Source organism: Staurois parvus, unplaced genomic scaffold (assembly GCF_062004578.1).
Source record: "Staurois parvus isolate SC_StPar_1 unplaced genomic scaffold, SC_StPar_1.0 ptg001773l, whole genome shotgun sequence".
Lineage (NCBI taxonomy): Eukaryota > Metazoa > Chordata > Amphibia > Anura > Ranidae > Staurois > Staurois parvus.
Window position 1 is genome coordinate 154,621 of NW_028319569.1, and position 24,436 is coordinate 179,056.

At 51.8% G+C, this 24,436-nt stretch overlaps 1 protein-coding gene across 2 annotated transcripts in view; it reads right to left on the bottom strand.

The window, feature by feature from the left end:
* NBEAL2 (neurobeachin like 2) overlaps nucleotides 1-24,436 on the bottom strand; it is a 135,498-nt gene that overhangs the window by 104,141 nt on the left and 6,921 nt on the right. For both annotated transcript variants that reach the window (XM_089663812.1, XM_089663811.1), the window contains exons 3-5: nucleotides 23,677-23,783; nucleotides 16,685-16,762; nucleotides 559-642 (exon numbers count right to left, since the gene is read on the bottom strand). In XM_089663812.1, the coding sequence (XP_089519938.1) occupies nucleotides 559-642; nucleotides 16,685-16,762; nucleotides 23,677-23,783 (269 nt within the window). The remainder of the gene's footprint in view (nucleotides 1-558; nucleotides 643-16,684; nucleotides 16,763-23,676; nucleotides 23,784-24,436) is intronic.

The window sequence follows — 24,436 nt, forward strand, 5'->3', positions numbered from 1 at the left end:
CTCCCCATTGTGGTTGGGGCAGAGAAACAACTACTGGAGGGAAATCTCCCCATTGTGGGAGGGGCAGAGACCCAAACTACTGGGGGGGAAATATCATTGTGGGAGGGGCAGAGACACAACTACTGGAGGGAAATATCATTGTGGGAGGGGCAGAGACACAACTACTGCAGGGAAATCTCCCCATTGTGGGAGGGGCAGACACACAAACTACTGCAGGGAAATCTCCCCATTGTGGGAGGGGCAGAGACAGAAACTACTGCAGGGAAATCTCCCCATTGTGGGAGGGGCAGAGACACAAACTACTGCAGGGAAATCTCCCCATTTTGGGAGGGGCAGAGACAGAAACTACTGCGGGGAAATCTACCCATTGTGGGAGGGGCAGAGACAAACTACTGCAGGGAAATCTCCCCATTGTGGGAGGGGCAGAGACACAAACTACTGCAGGGAAATCTCCCCATTGTGGGAGGGGCAGAGACACAAACCAACGTATGGGAACCCAGTCAAGCTGTGTTGGGATGGGATTGCGGATTTGCACACATGCAGCGGACGGGGTCTCACCTTGGCAGACGGCGAATTCCTCATGATGGAGGTCAGAACGCCGATGGCATTAACTGTGATGGAATCGGAATCGGAGTCGATGACCTAAACCGCAAACAGAAGACAAATCACTGACTTGGTGACTCGGGAAGACCAACCACCACCATTCCACATCCAATGACACCACGCCGGGATCACAGGAAGCCGAGATCACCCGCGGCCCACCACCACATGCAAACCACGCCACCTCGTAACACCACACCACGGATCCACCAACCGTTCACAAAGTCCTCAACACACCTCCAGATATCCAGTCATTGATGTTCCCGATTCAGGTCTGAAGAAGCCAAGCCAGGACTGCAGCCTCTTGCCAGTCATCATCCCTCCCCCATGCCTACAATATGTATCTGTAATGTGGGGGGGAAGAGTCTCCATTATGGGAATCCCCCCACCCAGACCTCAGGCAGGTCTCTGAGGGGGTTCACAAAATGCTATCGGGTAGATTCCACTGGTGAACGGGGAGGGGGGGGGGGGGGCCGATGTTCACAACAGTCTACAGACCTGGAAAGGAGGTTCCCCGGCACACAGTGATGGTGTTTTTATAGTAAAAAAATGTATTTTGTTTCGATTTATTTTAATAATTTCGTTTTTGTTAAATTTGTTTTCGGAATTTGTTTTGTTTAGTCGAATTTGATTCGAATTTACCCAAATTTGGTCAAATTTAATTAAATTCGAATTTTCCAAATACGGTCAAATCGGCATTTCAATTTATTCTATTCGAAATTCGAGTTTCAGAAGGACGGTTATATTCTATTTGATTCTACTGACTTTTTTTATTCTTTCCTGTTTTATTCTTTTATTTTCTATTCTATTCTATTCTAATGTATTCTATTTAAAATTCAAATTTTGGAAGCCTGTTATATTCTATTTTATTCTATTGTTTTTTCTTTTCCATTCTAATCTAATCTAAATGTATTCTATTCCAAATTCGAATTTCAGATGACGTTATATTCTTTGTATTTTGTTCTACTGTTTTTTTCTCTATTCTATTATTTTCTATTCTATTTTAATTTATTCTATTTGAAATTTGAATTTCAGAAGACAGTTATATTCTATTTCATTTTGTTCTATTGTTTTTTTCTTTTCTGTTCTATTCTAACCTATTCTATTCAACAATTGAATTTCAGAAGATGGTTATATTCTTTATATTTTCTTCTATTGTTTTTTTCTATTCTATTCTTTTCTATTCTATTCAAATTTCAGAAAACAGTTATATTCTATTTTAATATTTTTTTTTTCTATTCTATTTGTTTTACTCTATTCTTGTCTATTCTTTTAACTTTCTATTCTATTCTTTTTTCTTTTCTATTCAATTATATTCTGTTCTATTCCTTTTTTTTCTATTTTATTCTATTCCACTCTAATTTTCTATTTTATTTTATTATTTTCTTTTCTATTCTTTTCTATTCTATTCAGTTCTACTCTTTTCTGTTCCTTTATTACCTAATCTATTTTATTCTATTCTTGTTTTCGAATTCGATTTTTGAACAAAATTTTGGTGTGTTATTTCGTATTTGTTTAAATTCGTTATTATAATAATTCAGGAAACCAGATACATCCGAATCTACGAATAACTAAAAATTCAGAACGAAACAAACCGCACATTTCTTATTATAACATATATATATATATCTATATATATATATACATATATTTATTTATATACACACATATACTATATTGCCCACAGTATTGGGCCGCTGGCCTTTCCACGCACATGACCTTTAATGGCCCCCCAGTCTTAGTCCGTAGGGTTCAATATTGAGTTGGCCCCGCCCTTTCCCCCACACACATGACCTTTAATGGCCCCCCAGTCTTAGTCCGTAGGGTTCAATATTGAGTTGGCCCCGCCCTTTCTACACACATGACCTTTAATGGCCCCCCAGTCTTAGTCCGTAGGGTTCAATATTGAGTTGGCCCCGCCCTTTCCACACACATGACCTTTAATGGCCCCCCAGTCTTAGTCCGTAGGGTTCAATATTGAGTTGGCCCCGCCCTTTGCAGCTATAACAGCTTCAACTCTTCTGGGAAGGCCCCCCACAAGGTTTAGGAGGGTGTCTATGGGAAGGTTGGACCATTCTTCCAGAAGCACATTTGTCAGGTCAGGCACTGATGTCGGGGGAGGAGGCCTGGCTCGCAGTCTCCACTCTAATTCATCCCAAAGGTGTTCTATGGGGTTGAGGTCAGGACTCTGTGCAGGACAGTCAAGTTCCTCCACCCCAAACTGGCTCCTCCATCTCTTTATGGACCTTGCTTTGTGCACTGGGGGGGCAGTCATGTTGGAACAGGAAGGGGCCATCCCCAAACTCCTCCCACAAAGTTGGGGGCATGAAATTGTCCAAAATGTCGCCTTAAGAGTTCCCTTCACTGGAACTAGGGGGCCAAGTCCAACCCCTGAGGAACACCCCCACACCATAATCCCCTCTCCACCAAACTTTACACTTGGCACAATGCAGTCAGGCAAGTACCGTTCTCCTGGCAACCGCCAAACCCAGACACGTCCATCAGATTGGCAAACAGAGAAGTGTGATTAGTCACTCCAGAGAACACGTCTCCTCTGCTCTAGAATCCAGTGGCGGCGTGCTTTACACCACGGCATCCTACGCATTGCATTGCACTTGGTGATGGAAGGCTTGGATGCAGCTGGCCGGCCATGGAAACCCATTCCATGAAGCTCTCTACGCACTGTTGTTGGGCTCATCTGAAGGCCACACCAAGTTTGGAGGTCTTTAGCTATTGACTCTGCAGACAGTTGGCGACTTCTGCGCACTGTGCGCTTCAGCATGCGCTGACCCCGCCCTGTCATGTGACGTGGCCTACCACTTGGTGGCTGAGTGGCTGTTGTTCCCAGTGGCTTCCACTTTGTTATAATCCCACTAACAGTTGAGCGTGGAATATTTAGTAGCCAGGAAATGTCACGGATGGACTTATTGCCCAGGTGGCCACCTATCACGGGACCACGCTTGGAGCCACTGAGCTCCTGAGAGCGACCCATTCTTTCACCAATGTTTGTAGAAGCAGTCTGCATGCCTAGGGGCTTGATTGTATACACCTGTGTCCATGGAGGGGATTGGAGCACCTGAATCACATGATATGGAGGGGACTGGAACACCTGAATCACATGATTGGGAAGGGATTGGAACACCTGAATCACATGATTGGGAGGGGATTGGAACACCAGAATCACATGATTGGGAGGGGATTGGAACACCTGAATCACATGATTGGGAGGGGATTGGAACACCTGAATCACATGATTGGGAGGGGATTGGAACACCTGAATCACATGATTGGGAGGGGATTGGAACACCTGAATCACATGATTGGGAGGGGATTGGAACACCTGAATCACATGATATGGAGGGGATTGGAACACCTGAATCACATGATATGGAGGGGATTGGAACACCTGAATCACATGATATGGAGGGGATTGGAACACCTGAATCACATGATATGGAGGGGATTGGAACACCTGAATCACATGATATGGAGGGGATTGGAACACCTGAATCACATGATATGGAGGGGATTGGAACACCTGAATCCCATGATATGGAGGGGATTGGAACACCTGAATCACATGATATGGAGGGGATTGGAACACCTGAATCACATGATATGGAGGGGATTGGAACACCTGAATCACATGATATGGAGGGCGGGCCCAATAGTTTTGGCTATATAGTGTATGTTACTCTGTGGTCGTGTTCCTATATACTACATATCAGAATAGAAGAACGCGGTGTAACGTATAAAGAATACGTTGCGGGGGGGTTATATTATATATGTTGTGTTTTATATTAGCTGTAATTGATATTATTTGGGTTCTACGTGATATATATTATAGATCTCTTACACTGTGGTGGTGTTCTTGTATTACGTACATCTCATACTATATATATTATATGGTGGTGTTTTGTTTTTTTTCTTTGTTGGTTTTTTTTTTTAGATTATATACAGTACTGTGCAAAAGTCTTAGGCAGGTGTGACACGAATGCTGTAAATGGAGAACGGTTTCCGAAATCGAAGTGTCCATAACTTATTTTTATCAATTACCAAAATGGAAGGAAATGCCGGCCATACATGGTTCGACTTTCAAACGATTTTTCGTCCAGACTGCAAGGGGGGGGAAGCGTCCGGACTGGAAGGGGGGAGGGGGAAGCGTCCGGACTGGAAGGGGGGAGGGGGAAGCGTCCGGACTGGAAGGGGGGAGGGGGAAGCGTCCGGACTGGAAGGGGGGAGGGGGAAAGCGTCCGGACTGGAAGGGGGGAGGGGGAAGCGTCCGGACTGGAAGGGGGGGGGGGGGAAGCGTCCGGACTGGAAGGGGGGGGGGGGGGAAGCGTCCGGACTGGAAGGGGGGGGGGAAGCGTCCGGACTGGAAGGGGGGGGGGGAAGCGTCCGGACTGGAAGGGGGGGGGGAAGCGTCCGGACTGGAAGGGGGGGGGGAAGCGTCCGGACTGGAAGGGGGGGGGGAAGCGTCCGGACTGGAAGGGGGGGGGGGAAGCGTCCGGACTGGAAGGGGGGGGGGAAGCGTCGGGACTGGAAGGGGGGGGGGAAGCGTCGGGACTGGAAGGGGGGGGGGGAAGCGTCCGGACTGGAAGGGGGGAGGGGGAAGCGTCCGGACTGGAAGGGGGGGGGGGGGAAGCGTCCGGACTGGAAGGGGGGGGGGGGGGAAGCGTCCGGACTGGAAGGGGGGGGGGGGGGAAGCGTCCGGACTGGAAGGGGGGAGGGGGAAAGCGTCCGGACTGGAAGGGGGGAGGGGGAAGCGTCCGGACTGGAAGGGGGGGGGGGGGGGAAAGCGTCCGGACTGGAAGGGGGGGGGGAAAGCGTCCGGACTGGAAGGGGGGAGGGGGAAAGCGTCCGGACTGGAAGGGGGGGGGGAAGCGTCCGGACTGGAAGGGGGGGGGGAAGCGTCCGGACTGGAAGGGGGGGGGGGGGAAGCGTCCGGACTGGAAGGGGGGGGGGAAGCGTCCGGACTGGAAGGGGGGGGGGAAGCGTCCGGACTGGAAGGGGGGGGGGAAGCGTCCAGACTGGAAGGGGGGGGGGAAGCGTCCAGACTGGAAGGGGGGGGGGAAGCGTCCAGACTGGAAGGGGGGGGGGAAGCGTCCGGACTGGAAGGGGGGGGGAAGCGTCCGGACTGGAAGGGGGGGGGGAAGCGTCCGGACTGGAAGGGGGGGGGGAAGCGTCCGGACTGGAAGGGGGGGGGGGGAAGCGTCCGGACTGGAAGGGGGGGGGGAAGCGTCCGGACTGGAAGGGGGGGGGGAAGCGTCCGGACTGGAAGGGGGGGGGGAAGCGTCCGGACTGGAAGGGGGGGGGGGAAGCGTCCGGACTGGAAGGGGGGGGGGAAGCGTCCGGACTGGAAGTAGTTAAAAAAAAAAAAAAAGAATTGTTAAAAATTTGATGCAATCGGATGGCAGAAATGTGGCATTTTTTCTCTTTTTCTATGTAAATGATGTTCTCAGCCGGTCAGAGACCCCTTTTATTTATCTCCAGCTGGCTCCCAACTGTTACTGATCCCTCTAATCTCTGGATGCCCCCCCCCCCCCCCCCCCCCGGCAGAGCGACATTTGATGAAAACCAACACACGGGGGACACGATTGTCACACACGGGGAGGACGTTGCGCTGGAGGGTCGGGAATTCCGGTGACATCAGGTGACTGGCACATCTGGTGAGCGGATAATTGGCCCCCTTGGGAGGTGGAGGGGGGCATCTCACGGTGTCACAGGCTAGACTACAAGGACGGTGACGAGGGGCGATCTCCTGGGGCCGGAGAGGAGTCTGACACTTCCAACAAGAGGAGAACCAGCAGATGCAGAAAGATCTCGGCACTCACCGATCGCAGGACGTGTAGACCGACCCAACAGCGCGGTACGCGCTTTACAACAAATGCATCTTTGCGCCGTTACACGCCATAATGGTCGCCCCGTGGTCGGCGCAGGAACACGACACAACCGGCACCTTTGACTGGCGGAGAGGATACAATCGGAAACTTTCAGATCAACGCTTTTCAGAATTTACAATCTATAGACCCCGAAGAAAGAAAACGAATTGTAGCGATTTTTCTTTTTTTCAGCACTTTGCTATATTTAGGTAATTTCGCTAATATTTTATTCTTCAGGTCATAAAAATTTAAAAAAACTGTAAAAAGTGGATGAATATTACAAAGCTGAAGTCTAATCACTTGAAGGGGAAGCTGGGGGGGGGGGGGGGCCTGGGGAAGCCCCCATTCGCACTCCTGTGATTAGCTGCACAACAACGTTCGGCATGAAGGTTCCCATTATATTCAATGGAGTTCATTCCCACCAGAACCTCATTCTGCTGCTCGTCATGCGAAAAAGTACAGGAGCTCTTTTTTCAGGCCAATTTGCATGTTTTTGCCCCGAAGGCGTTAAATGGAGCGCCTGAAAAAGAACAAATGATTTAGTGTATTTTTGTGTCAACTACTAGCAATTTCTGGCCTGTGGACAAAACGGGGGGGACTTCTGTTTGGTGAGACCCCACAAGAGCCTCTATGACCCCAATGATAACCATTAAAACAGCCTCAATGCACTAGTGATGAGGGGGCGGAAACCGGGGGGCCGGCTGAGGGGGCGGAAACCGGGGGCCGGCTGAGGGGGCGGAAACCGGGGGGCCGGCTGAGGGGGCGGAAACCGGGGGGCCGGCTGAGGGGGCGGAGGAAACCGGGGGGCCGGCTGAGGGGGCGGAGGAAACCGGGGGCCGGCTGAGGGGGCGGAGGAAACCGGGGGCCGTCTGAAGGTGCGGAGGAAACCGGGGGCCGTCTGAAGGTGCGGAGGAAACCGGGGGCCGTCTGAAGGTGCGGAGGAAACCGGGGGCCGTCTGAAGGTGCGGAGGAAACCGGGGGCCGTCTGAAGGTGCGGAGGAAACCGGGGGCCGTCTGAAGGTGCGGAGGAAACCGGGGGCCGTCTGAAGGTGCGGAGGAAACCGGGGGCCGTCTGAAGGTGCGGAGGAAACCGGGGGCCGTCTGAAGGTGCGGAGGAAACCGGGGGCCGTCTGAAGGTGCGGAGGAAACCGGGGGCCGTCTGAAGGTGCGGAGGAAACCGGGGGCCGTCTGAAGGTGCGGAGGAAACCGGGGGCCGTCTGAAGGTGCGGAGGAAACCGGGGGCCGTCTGAAGGTGCGGAGGAAACCGGGGGCCGTCTGAAGGTGCGGAGGAAACCGGGGGCCGTCTGAAGGTGCGGAGGAAACCGGGGGCCGTCTGAAGGTGCGGAGGAAACCGGGGGCCGTCTGAAGGTGCGGAGGAAACCGGGGGCCGTCTGAAGGTGCGGAGGAAACCGGGGGCCGTCTGAAGGTGCGGAGGAAACCGGGGGCCGTCTGAAGGTGCGGAAACCGGGGCCGTCTGAAGGTGCAGAAACCAGGGCCGTCTGAGGTGTGAAGGTGCAGAAATGGGGGCGATCTGAGGTCTGAAGGTGCAGAATCGAGGCGATCTGAGGTCTCAAGGTGCAGAATCGAGGCGATCTGAGGTCTCAAGGTGCAGAATCGAGGCGATCTGAGGTCTCAAGGTGCAGAATCGAGGCGATCTGAGGTCTCAAGGTGCAGAATCGAGGCGATCTGAGGTCTCAAGGTGCAGAATCGAGGCGATCTGAGGTCTCAAGGTGCAGAATCGAGGCGATCTGAGGCCTGAAGGCGCAGAATCGAGGCGATCTGAGGTCTCAAGGTGCAGAATCGAGGCGATCTGAGGTCTCAAGGCGCAGAATCGAGGAGATCTGAGGTCTGAAGGCGCAGAATCGAGGCGATCTGAGGTCTCAAGGTGCAGAATCGAGGAGATCTGAGGTCTCAAGGTGCAGAATCGAGGAGATCTGAGGTCTGAAGGTGCAGAATCGAGGCGATCTGAGGTCTCAAGGTGCAGAATCGAGGCGATCTGAGGTCTCAAGGTGCAGAATAGAGGCGATCTGAGGTCTCAAGGTGCAGAATCGAGGAGATCTGAGGTCTGAAGGCGCAGAATCAAGGTGATCTGAGGTCTCAAGGTGCAGAATCGAGGCGATCTGAGGTCTCAAGGTGCAGAATCGAGGCGATCTGAGGTCTGAAGGCGCAGAATCGAGGAGATCTGAGGTCTGAAGGTGCATGAATCAGGCTAATCTGTCCCCTGTGGCCCCTGATGGAGTCTACAAGTGGCCGCTCTGACACACATTGCACCAGTTTGATTCACCATGTTCATGGGGAAGCTGCAATACCCTGCATCTGGCGCTGGAGCGAGTGCAAGCAGACAGAAGTATCTTTATGAGTCTGAAAACCTCTGATGGGGAAAAAAAGGAAAATGTAAAACAATTATTTGATGAAAAAGAATGTAACGTATTCTGATAGTTTGGGATCGCTCTTCACGCAAACAGGAGATGGCGGGAGCGGCACAGAAGCGCCGGCGTTGTGCAATACACACCGACTGCATCAGATGGCGCTACCTCTGCAGGATGGAGACAGATCAGAGAGAAAACAAAGTGCCGCCGACAGGCAGCCTCCCCAAGCAGCACTAATCCTGAGATCTGTCCGGGAGTCACACAGCGGTTACCGCCGCGCAGAACCGGTCCGGCCGGTTGGTGAAGGCGAGTCAGGATTACCCAGAGGACATGCTGTAAGAGCCTGACCTGCCCTGCCCAAATAACGAGATGTTTACATTGCGTGTTTATAGCCGCCCGCCCAGGCAGGTACAAGAAAGGGAGAGAGTTCTATAAAAAAAAAAAAGTCCAAAGGAAAGGAAAATTGGCGCCGTAAAAGCAAACAATCTTTTCATTTTCCCACGCCGCTAGAAAGGAAAAACGAAAGCGGACGGGTTAGATAGAAAAATTCAAGACGCCAAAAAGGTAAAATAACAAAAATAATAATCACTCCCAACCCGGAGATTAACATTTTTTTTTTTGCCACTAGATGTGCTCAGTTAGATGGCCAGCGTCATTCCACCCACTTCCTCTGAGCCCAGGTCTGCCTGTACCCACCACCAGCTTGTGACTGGATGGGGAAAGCAGAAGCAGCACGGTGATGGGCTCATCTCTCTGTCACCCTGATCTCCCTTCTGGAGCCCATGAGCGGATCGGCTCCTTCTGCTGCTTCATCGGCTCACACTTCAGCCCTGCTATACAGGGTCCCATTCTGTGCGTTGCATCCTACGGGGAGAGAACATCTGGGATACCAGTGGCTGCGTTTTTCCATGTTTAGATTCTGGGGTCGTTCAGAAGACGACCAGAACGTGGACTCGGGGTCGTTCAGAAGACGACCAGAACGTGGACGCGGGGTCGTTCAGAAGACGACCAGAACGTGGTCTCGGGGTCGTTCAGAAGACGACCAGAACGTGGTCTCGGGGTCGTTCAGAAGACGACCAGAACGTGGTCTCGGGGTCGTTCAGAAGACGACCAGAACGTGGTCTCGGGGTCGTTCAGAAGACGACCAGAACGTGGTCTCGGGGTCGTTCAGAAGACGACCAGAACGTGGTCTCGGGGTCGTTCAGAAGACGACCAGAACGTGGTCTCGGGGTCCTTGAGAAGACGACCAGAACGTGGTCTCGGGGTCCTTGAGAAGACGACCAGAACGTGGTCTCGGGGTCCTTGAGAAGATGACCAGAACGAGGTCTCGGGGTCGTTCAGAAGACGACCAGAACGTGGTCTCGGGGTCGTTCAGAAGACGACCAGAACGTGGTCTCGGGGTTGTTCAGAAGACGACCAGAACGTGGTCTCGGGGTCATTCAGAAGACGACCAGAACGTGGTCTCGGGGTCCTTGAGAAGACGACCAGAACGCGGTCTCGGGGTCCTTGAGAAGACGACCAGAACGCGGTCTCGGGGTCCTTGAGAAGACGACCAGAACGCGGTCTCGGGGTCCTTGAGAAGACGACCAGAACGCGGTCTCGGGGTCCTTGAGAAGACGACCAGAACGCGGTCTCGGGGTCCTTGAGAAGACGACCAGAACACGGTCTCGGGGTCGGTCAGAAGACGACCAGAACGTGGTCTCGGGGTCCTTCAGAAGACGACGAGAACGAGGTCTCGGGCTCCTTCAGAAGACGACGAGAACGAGGTCTCGGGCTCCTTCAGAAGACGACGAGAACGAGGTCTCGGGCTCCTTCAGAAGACGACGAGAACGAGGTCTCGGGCTCCTTCAGAAGACGACGAGAACGAGGTCTCGGGCTCCTTCAGAAGACGACGAGAACGAGGTCTCGGGCTCCTTCAGAAGACGACGAGAACGAGGTCTCGGGCTCCTTCAGAAGACGACGAGAACGAGGTCTCGGGCTCCTTCAGAAGACGACGAGAACGAGGTCTCGGGCTCCTTCAGAAGACGACGAGAACGAGGTCTCGGGCTCCTTCAGAAGACGACGAGAACGAGGTCTCGGGCTCCTTCAGAAGACGACCAGAACGAGGTCTCGGGGTCCTTCAGAAGACGACCAGAACGAGGTCTCGGGGTCCTTCAGAAGACGACCAGAACGAGGTCTCGGGCTCCTTCAGAAGACGACGAGAACGAGGTCTCGGGCTCCTTCAGAAGACGACGAGAACGAGGTCTCGGGCTCCTTCAGAAGACGACGAGAACGAGGTCTCGGGGTCCTTCAGAAGACGACCAGAACGAGGTCTCGGGGTCCTTCAGAAGACGACCAGAACGAGGTCTCGGGGTCCTTCAGAAGACGACCAGAACGAGGTCTCGGGGTCCTTCAGAAGACGACCAGAACGAGGTCTGATGAACGTCAAACGAAGTGCAGAGAATGTGGGAAGCCATAAGGGACACCATGCCACCTTCATTTCTCCAGAATTCCCAAGTAAGCGACAAAGGCGGTCAGATTCAAATCTTATTTCTGTGACAAATGACAATTTTAGGGTAGATTTAGACATGCGTCTGAATCTCCCTTTCCTCTGAGGCCCGATCCACATTCAGATCACACTTTAGAGGCCACTGACAGGAGGTGAAGGAAGTGATGCAATTCCTCCTCACCACCTGTTTTACCCCATTTGTGCTGACAAATGGGCCATTTTTGGGGCTCCTCCCCATTTGCTTGAATGTGTAGCGTTTGTTGAGCTTGCCGCTGAACTTTGCCGCGGACGGAAAGTATCCAAAAGTGACATGTAATCACCTTGTCTGCTGCTTCATTTCTGGTTGAGGGGGGGATAGGTGGTGATGGTGGTGGTTGAGGGGGGGGGATAGGTGGTGATGGTGGTGGTTGAGGGGGGGGGATAGGTGGTGATGGTGGTGGTTGAGGGGGGGGGGGGTAGGTGGTGATGGTGGTGGTTGAGGGGGGGATAGGTGGTGATGGTGGTGGTTGAGGGGGGGGGGGGGGGTAGGTGGTGATGGTGGTGGTTGAGGGGGGGGGGGGTAGGTGGTGATGGTGGTGGTTGAGGGGGGGGGATAGGTGGTGATGGTGGTGGTTGAGGGGGGGGGGGGGTAGGTGGTGATGGTGGTGGTTGAGGGGGGGGGGGTAGGTGGTGATGGTGGTGGTTCAGGGGGGGATAGGTGGTGATGGTGGTGGTTGAGGGGGGGATAGGTGGTGGTAGTTGAGGAGGGGATAGGTGGTGGTAGTTGAGGGGGGATAGGTGGTGGTCGAGGGGGGGGGGTAGGTGGTGGGATAGGTGGTTGTGGTTGGGGGGGGGGGGGAAATAGGTGGTTGTGGGGGGGAGAATAGGTGGTTGTGGTTGGGGGGGGGGGAATAGGTGGTTGTGGTTGAGGGGGGGAATAGGTGGTGGTGGTTGGGGGGAGAATAGGCGGTGGTGGTTGGGGGGAGAATAGGCGGTGGTGGTTGGGGGGAGAATAGGCGGTGGTGGTTGGGGGGGGGGATAGGCGGTGGTGGTGGTTGGGGGGGAGATAGGCGGCGGTGGTGGTGGGGGGGGGGATAGGCGGCGGTGGTGGGGGGGGGATAGGCGGCGGTGGTGGGGGGGGGGGGGGATAGGCAGCGGTGGTGGTGGGGGGGGGGGGGATAGGCAGCGGTGGTGGGGGGGGGGGATAGGCAGCGGTGGGGGGGGGGATAGGCAGCAGTGGGGGGGGGGGGATAGGCAGCAGTGGTGGTGGTGGGGGGGGGGGGGGATAGGCAGCGGTGGTGGTGGGGGGGGATAGGCAGCGGTGGTGGTGGTGGGGATAGGCTGCAGTGGTGGTGGTGGGGGGGGAGATAGGCAGCGGTGGGGGGGGGGGGGGAATAGGCGGCAGTGGTGGTGGGGGGGGGGGATAGGCAGCAGTGGTGGTGGTGGGGGGGGGGGATAGGCAGCGGTGCTGGTGGGGGGGGGGGATAGGCAGCGGTGCTGGTGGGGGGGGGATAGGCAGCGGTGGTGGTGGGGGGGGATAGGCAGCGGTGGTGGTGGTGGGGGGGGGGATAGGCGGCAGTGGTGGTGGGAGGGGAGATAGGCGGCAGTGGTGGGGGGGGGGGTAGGCGGTAGTGGTAATGGGGGGATAGGCAGCGGTGGTGGTGGGGGGGGGATAGGCAGCGGTGGTGGTGGGGGGGGGGGATAGGCAGCGGTGGTGGTGGTGGGGGGGGGATAGGCGGCAGTGGTGGTGGGGGGGGGGAGATAGGCGGCAGTGGTGGTGGGGGGGGGAATAGGCGGCAGTGGTGGTGGGGGGGGGGGATAGGCGGCAGTGGTGGTGGGGGGAGATAGGCGGCAGTGGTGGTGGGGGGGGGGGGAATAGGCGGCAGTGGTGGTGGGGGGGGGGGGATAGGCGGCAGTGGTGGTGGGGGGGGGATAGGCGGCAGTGGTGGTGGGGGGGGAGGTAGGCGGTAGTGGTAATGGGGGGATAGGCAGTAGTGGTAGTGGGGGGGGATAGGCGGTGGTGGTAGTGGGGGGGGGGATAGGTGGTGGTGGTAGTGGTGGTGGTGGGGGGGGGATAGGTGGTGGGGGGGGAATAGGTGGTGGGGGGGGGGGAGATAGGTGGTGGTGGTGGTGGTGGGGGGGATAGGTGGTGGGGGGGGGGGGGAGATAGGTGGTGGTGGTGGTGGGGGGGGGGAGATAGGCGGCAGTGGTGGTGGGGGGGGGGGGGGAATAGGCGGCAGTGGTGGTGGGGGGGGGGGGATAGGCGGCAGTGGTGGTGGGGGGGGGGATAGGCGGCAGTGGTGGTGGGGGGGAGGTAGGCGGTAGTGGTAATGGGGGGATAGGCAGTAGTGGTAGTGGGGGGGGATAGGCGGTGGTGGTAGTGGGGGGGGGGATAGGTGGTGGTGGTAGTGGTGGTGGTGGGGGGGGGGATAGGTGGTGGGGGGGGAATAGGTGGTGGGGGGGGGGAGATAGGTGGTGGTGGTGGTGGTGGGGGGGATAGGTGGTGGGGGGGGGGGGAGATAGGTGGTGGTGGTGGTGGGGGGGGGGAGATAGGCGGCAGTGGTGGTGGGGGGGGGGGGAGATAGGCGGCAGTGGTGGTGGGGGGGGGGGGGAATAGGCGGCAGTGGTGGTGGGGGGGGGGGAGGTAGGCGGTAGTGGTAATGGGGGGATAGGCAGTAGTGGTAGTGGGGGGGGATAGGCGGTGGTGGTAGTGGGGGGGGGATAGGTGGTGGTGGTATTGGTGGTGGTGGGGGGGGAGATAGGTGGTGGGGGGGGGGGGAAGATAGGTGGTGGTGGTGGTGGCGGTGGTGGGGGGGATAGGTGATCATCTAAACCACCAAGTCTAAAGGCCCCAGACCAGACTGAAGCGCCCTTCAAAAAGACATTCCATTTTGCAGCACAATTTACAGTAATAAAGCACGCGGAGGTCATATAATAATTCTATCCGGACCACAAACAGGAACCTGGAAAACCTCTGAATGGAGTTGAGTCCCAAATGGTGGACATAAACCGCTTGGCGGAAAGGTTCAAAATACGCATTCTGTGTCTTTTTTTTTCTTCACCTGAGATCACACGGGTAAATGGAAGGCTAAATTCCATAACTCCGGCTATGACAGAGTGACATTCATAACAAATGTGTAAGAAATTGCCGATCAGGAAGATACCAAACACACACATGGATGGGACCGCTTCTGAGACACACATTGGATACGTGTCTGTGTGCGTGCGTGCGTGTGTCTGTCTGTCTGTGTGTGGTACGTGACAAATTGCGATTTCATTCTGTGCAACAAAAAGTTGGTTGTTGGATATATATAAATATATATATAATTTTTCATTTAAATATATTGAATACGGCCAAAATTGTAATATTTCAAATATATTTTTCTTCCAAGTGGAGCGGTCTCGTCTGACGGAGCTAAAATGCATATTTGTCATATGTGGGTGGAGCCTATGGGTGTATACCCAAAAAACTGTGTACATGTATTAGGGAGGCTGGAAAAAAAAAATCAGATTTTGGCCGTAATTCAGTAAACTTTCCTTGGAAGTGACACCTACAATCGGTTTGGTGACACGCAATGCAATGGCCTCCCTAGAATGCATTGCGTGTAAATGAACCGCAGGGGTGAAGGGCGGGCAAAGAGCTGCAGACACTCCCGGGACTCTCCTGATCACTTTCCAGAAACAGCAATGCATATTACTAAGCAGCAATGACAAGGACCAATCACAGGAGGAGGACACCAAGCAAAGCACACGCAGCCCACCGCACACGCAGCCCACCGCACACGCAGCCCACCGCACACGCTCAGTCAAAGCGACATCTTTGTTAGTGCTCATTAGTGGCGGAAACAATCATTACAGGTCAGTGCACACCGAGAGGGAGAGATCCTGGGCAATGCAGACCGATTAAAGGGAACGTCCACCCAAGAGAGAATATTTTAGAGTTAGGGTTCAACTCTCCAGCCAGTGAACAGCTTGTTTTATTATGAGGGGTTCCCACCATCCCTGTGCTGCGATCCCGGGTCTGTACCCCCACTGTGCCCATTATGAGGGGTTCCCACCATCCCTGTGCTGAGTTCCTGAGTCTGTACACCCGCTGTGCCCTTTATGAGGGGTTCCCACCATCCCTGTGCTGAGTTCCCGGGTCTGTACACCCACTGTGCCCATTAGGAGGGGTTCCCACCATCCCTGTGCTGAGTTCCCGGGTCTGTACACCCGCTGTGCCCATTATGAGGGGTTCCCACCATCCCTGTGCTGAGTTCCCGGGTCTGTGCCCATTATGAGGGGTTCCCACCATCCCTGTGCTGAGTTCCCGGGTCTGTACACCCGCTGTGCCCATTATGAGGGGTTCCCACCATCCCTGTGCTGAGTTCCCAGGTCTGTACCCCCGCTGTGCCCATTATGAGGGGTTCCCACCATCCCTGTGCTGAGTCCCCGGGTCTGTACGCCCGCTGTGCCCATTATGAGGGGTTCCCAACCTCCCTGTGCTGAGTTCCTGGGTCTGTACACACGCTGTGCCCATTATGAGGGGTTCCCACCATCCCTGTGCTGAGTTCCCGGGTCTGTACACCTGCTGTGCCCATTATGAGGGGTTCCCACCATCCCTGTGCTGAGTTTCCGGGTCTGTACACCCGCTGTGCCCATTATGAGGGGTTCCCACCATCCCTGTGCTGAGTTCCTGAGTCTGTACACCCGCTGTGCCCATTATGAGGGGTTCCCACCATCCCTGTGCTGAGTTCCCGGGTCTGTACACCCGCCGTGCCCATTATGAGGGGTTCCCACCATCCCTGTGCTGAGTTTCCGGGTCTGTACACCCGCTGTGCCCATTATGAGGGGTTCCCACCATCCCTGTGCCGAGTTCCCGGGTCTGTACAGATGCTGTGCCCATTATGAGGGGTTCCCACCATCCCTGTGCTGCGATCCCGGGTCTGTACACCCGCTGTGCCCACTATGAGGGGTTCCCACCATCCCTGTGCTGGGCTTCCGGGTCTGTACACCCGCTGTGCCCATTATGAGGGGTTCCCACCATCCCTGTGCTGAGTTCCCGGGTCTGTACACCTGCTGTGCCCATTATGAGGGGTTCCCACCATCCCTGTGCTGAGTTCCCGAGTCTGTACACCTGCTGTGCCCATTATGAGGGGTTCCCACCATCCCTGTGCTGGGCTTCCGGGTCTGTACACCCGCTGTGCCCATTATGAGGGGTTCCCACCATCCCTGTGCTGAGTTCCCAGGTCTGTACCCCCCGCCGTGCCCAGTATGTGGGGGTCCACTGAAATGTGACTGTTGGCTGGACAGGAGCCCCGACCTCCTATCTATTTCTATCCAATCCCCATTGCAGATTATTCAGTGTGCCCGCCCCCAGGACATACCTTGGTGATGTCATGCTCGGTCAGTAAGTGAGTGGTCAGATCGATCTCCTCCGCACTGCGACCACAGCTCAAATACAGCTGTCAAAATGGGATTAGAAGAGGTTACATGAAGACTGGAGGTGAAGGTGTCACACAGAGAGGAAGGTGTCACACAGAGGGGAAGGTGTCACACAGAGAGGGGAAGGTGTCATAAAGGGACTCTACACAGCTTTGTTCGACTTTTTCCTCATGTCCATGGGGATGATTTCTGCCCCCCCAGGCCGGATCACGGCTCCACCTCACCCTCTCCCCATATTCCTCTAGAGTGGGGGTCTCCAAACCTTCTGAACAAAAGGGGCCGGTTATTGGTGTTCAGACTTTAGGGGGGCCGGACTGTGCCCAGCCGGAGCTTTGGGCAGGTAGTCAGTGTGACATAGAAAGAGAAACAGTGCCCCATCATTGGTGTCAGCGGGAGGAATAGTGCCCCACCGTTGGTGTCAGCGGGAGGAATAGTGCCCCACCGTTGGTGTCAGCGGGAGGAATAGTGCCCCACCGTTGGTGTCAGCGGGAGGAATAGTGCCCCACCGTTGGTGTCAGCGGGAGGAATAGTGCCCCACCGTTGGTGTCAGCGGGAGGAATAGTGCCCCACCGTTGGTGTCAGCGGGAGGAATAGTGCCCCACCGTTGGTGTCAGCGGGAGGAATAGTGCCCCACCGTTGGTGTCAGCGGGAGGAATAGTGCCCCACCGTTGGTGTCAGTGGGAGGAATAGTGCCCCATCGTTGGTGTCAGTGGAAGGAATAGTGCTCCATCGTTGGTGTCAGTGGGAGGAATAGTGCCCCATCATTAGTATCAGTGGGAGGAATAGTGCCCCATCATTGGTGTCAGTGGGAGGAATAGTGTCCCATCATTGGTATCAGTGGGAGGAATAGTGCCCCATCATTGGTGTCAGTGGGAGGAATAGTGTCCCATCATTGGTGTCAGTGGGAGGAATAGTGTCCCATCATTGGTGTCAGTGGGAGGAATAGTGCCCCATCATTGGTGTCAGTGGGAGGAATAGTGCTCCATCATTGGTGTCAGTGGGAGGAATAGTGCCCCATCATTGGTGTCAGTGGGAGGAATAGTGCCCCATCATTGGTGTCAGTGGGAGGAATAGTGCCCCAAGGGCCGGATAAGTGCATTGAAAGGGCCGCAGTTTGGAGACCACGGCTACAGAGCATCCACAAGTGGGCCACTGACACCATATTTCTGGTATCTCTGCCCCCTAGTGGATTCATATAGAAATGCACAGAGGCACCCCAGAGGGGCAAACCAGGGGAGATCACATGACAGATTAAAGCCCCGGCAGGGGGTGACACCATGCCTGACTCCAGCCAAAAAAGTTATGTAGAGTCCCAACACAAAAAACACAAGATGGGGTGACAACAGCAAGAAGTGAAGATACGGGGGGGGGGGGGATTCATCAAGACAGGCGCAGGGCTCCCCAAGAAACCAGACCTGAACCTCTCCCCTCCCCCCCACAATGGGACCCTCACTGCTTAGCTGACCAAAGCCTGACCAATCAATGAGGAGACGACTCTAATATTTTACTCCACACGGCCAATACCAGAATTCGCCAGCAGGCGGCGCTAATGGTAAAAAAAAAAAAAAATCTACTTGCACTAGTCTATGCCATGAAAACCCCAGAATCTGCAAAAAGGGGGAGGAGCTGGGAATTCTGCCCTCTCTCCATGTCCAGCGTTCCTAGAAATCATTGCAGCAACTAAAAATCGCAGCATCATTCTGTCATCCGCAAATCCAACACTGAACACCGGCAAAGGATTTGCGGCTTTTGTTTACTAAAGTGGTCTTTTAAAATATATATATATATGACAAATAACTAAATATAATTTTTTTTTTTATTATAAAAATGATTGCAAATATTAATATTGTATTATTACATTTTTTATTAGATTATAATTTTTATTCTAATGACAATAATATTAATAATATATCATTAAATATTAATAAATCAGCATAATTTTATATGGAAAAAAAACTAATAAAAATAAAATATAATAAAAATATTAATAGTTTTTTCCATATAAAATTATGCTGATTTATTAATATTTAATGATATATTATTAATATTATTGTCATTAGAATAAAAATTATAATAAAAATATTAAATTATCATAATTGTTCTAATGACAATAATAATACTAATATATACAGTGGGGATGGAAAGTTTGGGCACCCCAGCTAAAAATGTGTATTAATGTGCATAAAGAAGCCAAGGAAAGATGGAAAAATCTCCAAAAGGCATCAAATTACAGATTAGACATTCTTATAATATGTCAACAAAAGTTAGATTTTATTTCCATCATTTACACTTTCAAAATAACCGAAAACAAAAAAATGGCGTCTGCAAAAGTTTGGGCCCCCTGCAGAGTTTATAGCATGCACTGCCCCCTTTGCCAAGCTGAGACCTGCCAGTGTCATGGATTGTTCTCAATCATCGTCTGGGAAGACCAGGTGATGTCAATCTCAAAGGTTTTAAATGCCCCGACTCATCTGACCTTGCCCCAACAATCAGCACCATGGCTTCTTCTAAGCAGTTGTCTAGAAAACTGAAACTGAAAATAGTTGATGCTCACAAAGCTGGAGAAGGCTATAAGAAGATAGCAAAGCGTTTTCAGATGTCAATATCCTCTGTTCGGAATGTCATTAAGAAATGGCAGTCATCAGGAACAGTGGAAGTTAAAGCAAGATCTGGAAGACCAAGAAAAATATCAGACAGAACAGCTCGCAGGATTGTGAGAAAAACAATTCAAAACCCACGTTTGACGGCACGATCCCTCCAGAAAGATCTGGCAGACACTGGAGTTGTGGTCACTATTCCACTATAAAGAGATACTTGTACAAATATGGGCTTCATGGAAGAGTCATCAGAAGAAAACCTCTTCTACGTCCTCACCACAAAAATCATCGTTTGAACTTTGCAAATGAACATATAGACAAGACTGATGCATTTTGGAAACAAGTTCTGTGGACCGATGAGGTTAAAATTGAACTTTTTGGCCGGAATGAGCAAAGGTACGTTTGGAGAAGAAGGGGCACAGAATTTAATGAAAAGAACCTCTGTCCAACTGTGAAGCATGGGGTTGGATCAATCATGCTTTGGGGTTGTGTTGCAGCCAGTGGCACAGGGAACATCTCACGAATAGAAGGAAAAATGGATTCAATAAAATTTCAGCAAATTTTGGATGGTAACTTGATGCCATCTGTGAAAAAGCTGAAGTTAAAGAGAGGATGGCTTCTACAAATGGATAATGATCCTAAACACACCTGGAAATCCACGGGGGATTACATCAAGAGGCGTAAACTGAAGGTTTTGCCATGGCCTTCACAATCTCCTGACCTCAACATCATTGAAAATCTATGGATAGACCTTAAAAGAGCCGTGCGTGACAGACAGCCCAGAAATCTCAAAGAACTGGAAGACTTTTGTAAGGAAGAATGGGCAAAGATACCTCAAACAAGAATTGAAAGACTCTTGGCTGGCTACAAAAAGCGTTTACAAGCCGTGATACTTGCCAAAGGGGGCAGTACAAGATATTAACTCTGCAGGGGGCCCAAACTTTTGCAGACGCCATTTTTTTTGTTTTCTGTTATTTTGAAAGTGTAAATGATGGAAATAAAATCTAACTTTTGTTGATATATTATAAGAATGTCTAATCTGTAATTTGATGCCTTTTGGAGATTTTTCCATCTTTCCTCGGCTTCTTTATGCACATTAATACACATTTTTAGCTGGGGGGGCCCAAACTTTCCATCCCCACTGTATATATATAATTTTTTTTTTCTTTATTTTTTCTTTTTTTTTTTTTTTTGTTTAAGTAACTCACTTTTTAAAAAAAAAAATTATTTTATAACTTTTTATCTTATTAAATAACTCACTTTTCTTTTGACTAATGACTTTTTTTTTTTTAAAGAACTCACTTTTTCAATAATTACTTTTTTTAAATAACTTACTTTAAAAAAAAAAACAAAAAAAAAAAAAAAAAAAACTTTTTTATAAGTGAGTTATATAAAAAATATTAAAAAGTGAGTTCTTTATAAAAAAAAAAGTCATTATTCAAAAGAAAAGCGAATTATTTAAAAAAAAAAAAAAAAAGTTATAAAAAAAGTTTTTTTTTTTTTTAATAAGTCGCTTTTTTGAAATAACTCAAATAACTTTTTTTTTTCTTTTTTAAAGAACTCACATTTTTAATAATGACTTTTTTTTAAATAACTCACTTTTTTTTTAAATGAGTTATTAACAAAAATAAAAACTATTTAAAAAAAAACAAAAAAAAACAACATAACTTTTTAAAAAAATAACTCACTTTTTAAAAAAAAAAAAATGAAAAAAAAAAAAAAAACACTTTTTCTTTTAAATAATGGCCACTTTTTAAAAAAATAACTAGGATTTGAGGCGATATTATGTGGTCACAGCGTATGGGGTAAGAAGCGGAGGACGTACAGGAACTGCCAAAAGGTCCCCAAATTAAGTTTTATTTTGGCCTTACTCTTTACGCCCAATGTGGGCAGCTTGGCACTGCGACCCCCGAGGTGGAAGTTCAGGGAAGACCCTCCCCCCCCCAGTCCCACACTGCTCCTGATCAGGAAGGGAAATCTGCCGCCTTTTTGTGAAATCTCCCCCAGAAAAGCAAGGAGTGAAGAGGAATGCACAGAGACATAGGAGGAGATCGGAGGAAATCGGAGGAGATCGGCGCGGCACACAAAATGCAGACACTAAAGCCACACCCCTCTGGTGTCATGTGGTTAGGATGAAACGCGTAGCCACGCCTCTCGCTGGTTAGCAGACGTAACGATGCAGAAAACACAGAGCAGTGAAGCCGAATCGATCGCTGACGAGCCGCCACTCTCCTTCGTTCAGCGCAACAGCAGCTTCCAGCTGAGGCTTTACACTCCGGGAATTCTGCTTTGTGACATTTCATTCAGCCGCCATTCGTCTCTCAGATTCTTTTTTTTTTTTTTGGGGGGGGGGTAAAACAACGGCTATAGGTGGGCTAGAGTCACCCTTTAGGGCCAGTTCACACTCCATGCGTTTGTCGCTTTTTCTTCTGCATCCAAAAACGCACAGAATGTCGGTGATCTGGTTGTCGGTGATCTGGTTGTCGGTGATTTGGTTGTCGGTGTCGTAGTTCACATCAGTGCTGGCCGTTCCAGAGGCAGGAGAAAAAAAAAAAAGAAAGCATTTTTCCTGCACAGAACTGCACTGAAACGCGGTGCAACGCATCACAAATGCACCGGAACGCACATGTCCCTATTTAAATTAAAGACGAAGAGAAGAGGAAAATGAAGAGGAATGCGTAAAAAACGCACCGAAACGCGTAAAAATTGCATCAAAAACACATGGGAACGCCTCAAAAATGTGTCAAAAGCCCACCAAAACGCATACAAAATGCATGAAAAATCCAACAGAATGCCTCAAAAATGCACAAAAAACACACCGAAACGCATAAAAGAAATGCAGCAACAATCCACCAGAACACCTAAAAATGCATAAAAAACACACCGAAACGCAAAAAAATGCATCAAAAACGGAATTGCCTCAAAAATTCATCAAAAACCCACCGGAACGCGTCAAAAATGCATCAAAAACACCAAAAAGCGTAAAAAGTGCATCAAAAACACCGGAAAGTGTAAAAAAAAAAAGCATCAAAAAACACCGAAACGCCTCAAAAATGCATCAAAAACACCGGAAAGTGTAAAAAAAAGCATCAAAAACCCACCGAAACGCCTCAAAAATGCATCAAAAACACACGGGAACGCCTCAAAAATGCATCAAAAGCACACCGAAATGCATAAAAAAATGCATAAAAAAATCCACCAGAACGCCTCAAAAATTCATCAAAAATCCACCAGAACGCCTAAAAAATGCATCAAAAACACCGAAACGCATAAAAAATGCATCAACAATCCACCAGAATGCTTAAAAATGCATCAAAAACACACCGAAACACATAAAAATGCATCAAAAATCCACGGGAACGCCTCAAAAATGCATCAAAAACACCGAAACGCATAAAAAATTCATCAAAAATCCACGGGAACGCCTCAAAAATGCATCAAAAACACCGAAACGCATAAAAAATGCAGCAACAATCAACCAGAATGCCAAAACGCATAAAAAATGCATCAAAAACAAATGGGAACGCCTCAAAAATGCATCAAAGACACCAGAAAGCGTAAAAAATGCATCAAAAACCCAGCAGAACGTGTCAAAAACACCAAAGCGCATAAAAATGCATCAAAAACACACCGGAAAGCGTGAAAAAGGCGCATGTGAAAACGCATCTGGACGGCGTTTTTAGCGTGAACCGGCCCTATGTTGGGTGATGGACGCGTTGGAGGAGCTCCGGACCTGATGTGGGAGGAAACCCGTCTCCTGGGTGTACAGAATGTGAGGGGGATGGGAGCTCCACAGACAAGAGTCCAGAAAACCTTTACTGCCCATGACAGGAGGTCACTAGAAAATTCCACACCTTTTGGGGGCCCGGCACTACGACGCCTTTCGGGGGCCCGGCGTTACCGCGCCTTTCGGGGGCTCGGCCCTATGACGCCTTTCGGGGGCCCGGCGCTACCGCGCCTTTCGGGGACCCGGCCCTACGGCGCCTTTCGGGGGCCCGGCCCTACGGCGCCTTTCGGGGGCCCGGCGCTACCACGCCTTTCGGGGGCTCGGCGCTACCACGCCTTTCGGGGGTCGGCGCTACCACGCCTTTCGGGGGCCCGGCGCTACCACGCCTTTCGGGGGCCCGGCGCTACCACGCCTTTCGGGGGCTCGGCACTACCACGCCTTTCGGGGGCCCGATGCATTTTCTTCAGGTTCGGTCTCCGCCTCTCTCGTCCTTTTCATATTCTTTTCCGATTTTGGCTCAAACAGGAAATAGATCGACTTTGCACATATTTTATGTTCCTTTAGGACCGCCTTCTGGGCGGGGCTGGGAGGAGGAAATCGCGGCACCTACCTTGCTGTTCTGGACGAGGCGGATGATGTGCTCGAAGCAGTTATTGCTGAGGAAGACTGCCTGCAGGACCGGACGATCGGGGCAGTTCAGCATCTCCGGGATGGCCCCTGAAATGAAGAGCGGGGGCGTCACTGGGGGGGCCACACTGTTACATTGTTACTAAGTCACAAAGTTACTAATGCCGGCCATAGACGGATCTAAATTCGGGCGATTCTCGCACCATTAGTGGGTTAATTGTTTGACCGTTTTTTGGGGTTGGCACCTTTTTTTTTTCCATTGGTCATGTTGAAAATTTTGCGGACGATTTTCCCAGCAATGATAGGGAGGAAGAAGGAAGGAAGAAAGGAGGATGAGGGAGGGGGAGGAGGATGAGGGAGGGGGAGGAGGAGGAGGGAGGGGGAGGAGGGAGGAGGAGGGAGGGGGAGGAGGGAGGAGGAGGGAGGGGGAGGGAGGGAGGGGAGGAGGGGGGGGGAGGAGGGGGAGGGAGGAAGGGAGGGAGGGAGGGAGGGAGGAAGGGAGGGAGGAAGGGAGGGAGGGAGGAAGGGAGGGAGGAAGGGAGGAAGGGAGGGAGGAAGGGAGGGAGGGAGGGAGGGAGGAGGGAGGAGAGAGGAGGGAGGAGGGAGAGAGAGGAGGGAGGAGGAGAGAAGAGGAGGGAGGAGGAGGGAGGAGGGGGGAGGAGGGAGGAGGGAAGAAGAGGGAGGAGGGAGGAGGGGGGAGGAGGGAGGGAGGGTGGAGGGAGGAGGGAGGGGGGAGGGAGGCG